The 1258-nt window shown below is 44.8% G+C and overlaps 1 protein-coding gene across 1 annotated transcript in view; it reads right to left on the reverse strand.

Moving 5' to 3' along the window:
- LOC109846740 (subtilisin-like protease SBT1.6) overlaps positions 1-752 on the reverse strand; it is a 2959-nt gene extending 2207 nt beyond the window's left edge. Inside the window, exon 1 of the mRNA XM_020415986.1 lies at positions 7-752. Coding sequence (XP_020271575.1) covers positions 7-708 — 702 coding nt within the window. The 5' untranslated portion in view covers positions 709-752. The remainder of the gene's footprint in view (positions 1-6) is intronic.

The raw sequence follows: 1258 nt of genomic DNA on the forward strand, positions 1-1258 counted from the left end.
AAGGTCAAAAGAACCAACATCGCGGACGAAATTGCCGGAGATCGTGCTCGCGGTGTGCGAGCCGTGGCCCTCGTCGTCCGTGGGATCAGTCGCATTTGACGCTGCATCGTTACCGCTCAGGAAAGCTCTAGCGCCGATGATCTTGTTGTTACAGCCGCCGGGGCCGAAATCACATCGGCCCTTCCACCTGGCAGGAGGAGGCGGAACACCGTTATCGTCGAACGAAGGGTGACCGGGGAGAATGCCGGAGTCCAGAACGCCGACGATTACGCCTTTCCCGAGGTTCGTGGAGTTCCAGAGGCCAGCGGAGCCTCTGAGACCGAGGAAATCAGGAGTGTGAGTGGTGAGAAGGGGAATGACTGCGTTCGGGAAGGCTCGAACAAAACCCGGTTTCTTCGACGTCAGGTTGAGTTCCTCATCGGTTAGCCTGGCAGCGAAGCCGCTGAAGACTTTGCTGTAGGAGTAGACCAAGCGATCTGAGTCGTCGACGACAGAATTGGTGTCTATCTGGGGCAAGAAGGATCTATACCAAGTCTCGAGATCGTCGGCATTGTTGGTGGGAAAATCGTCGGCGATGTTTCGTTGGACATGAATCACGTAGGTTTGTAGTGAGTTGGCGCTGGAGGAAGAAGTGAAGGAGAATGCGACGAGGAAGGCAATGAAAAGGAGAGAGGAACACTGCACCATTGTTGGGGTTGATGCGTGCATGGATCCTGTCGTTAATGTTGTATATATGTGCAAAAACTTGAAGTCGGCGAATTTGTTTTTTTTAATGGAATTTTTTTTTTGGGAAGAAATATGCACGTTATTTACTTATATTGTTGCTGGTTTCTTAATTTATTCACGTTTGATTTGGTATATCTTTGTTTTCGTGAAACAGAGTGTTGGAATAATATTAACCGTGCATTTCGTGAAACAGAGTTTTTGGGAAGAAATATGCACGTTATTTCAAATCTCTTAGCAAAGGACAGGGAACTAACCGTGCATTTCTAAGGAAGAAAATACCTTACAAAAAAGAAATATAAAAGTATAGGCCACATTGACCTCGAATCGTGATATTTCACGTTCTCTAATCACAATTATACTAGTTATAATCAGTTCATGATTTCTCCAATTATTTTCATGATTTACTCCAATCAACATTAAATCACGTAATATTACGTAATCAATCATGATATATTACCACTATCATTCACCATATCCTCGCAATCTAGGTGCAATTCACACTTGCAATTTAAACGGACTTTTAAAAATATAG

This window comes from Asparagus officinalis, chromosome 7 (assembly GCF_001876935.1).
Source record: "Asparagus officinalis chromosome 7, Aspof.V1, whole genome shotgun sequence".
Taxonomy (NCBI): domain Eukaryota; kingdom Viridiplantae; phylum Streptophyta; class Magnoliopsida; order Asparagales; family Asparagaceae; genus Asparagus; species Asparagus officinalis.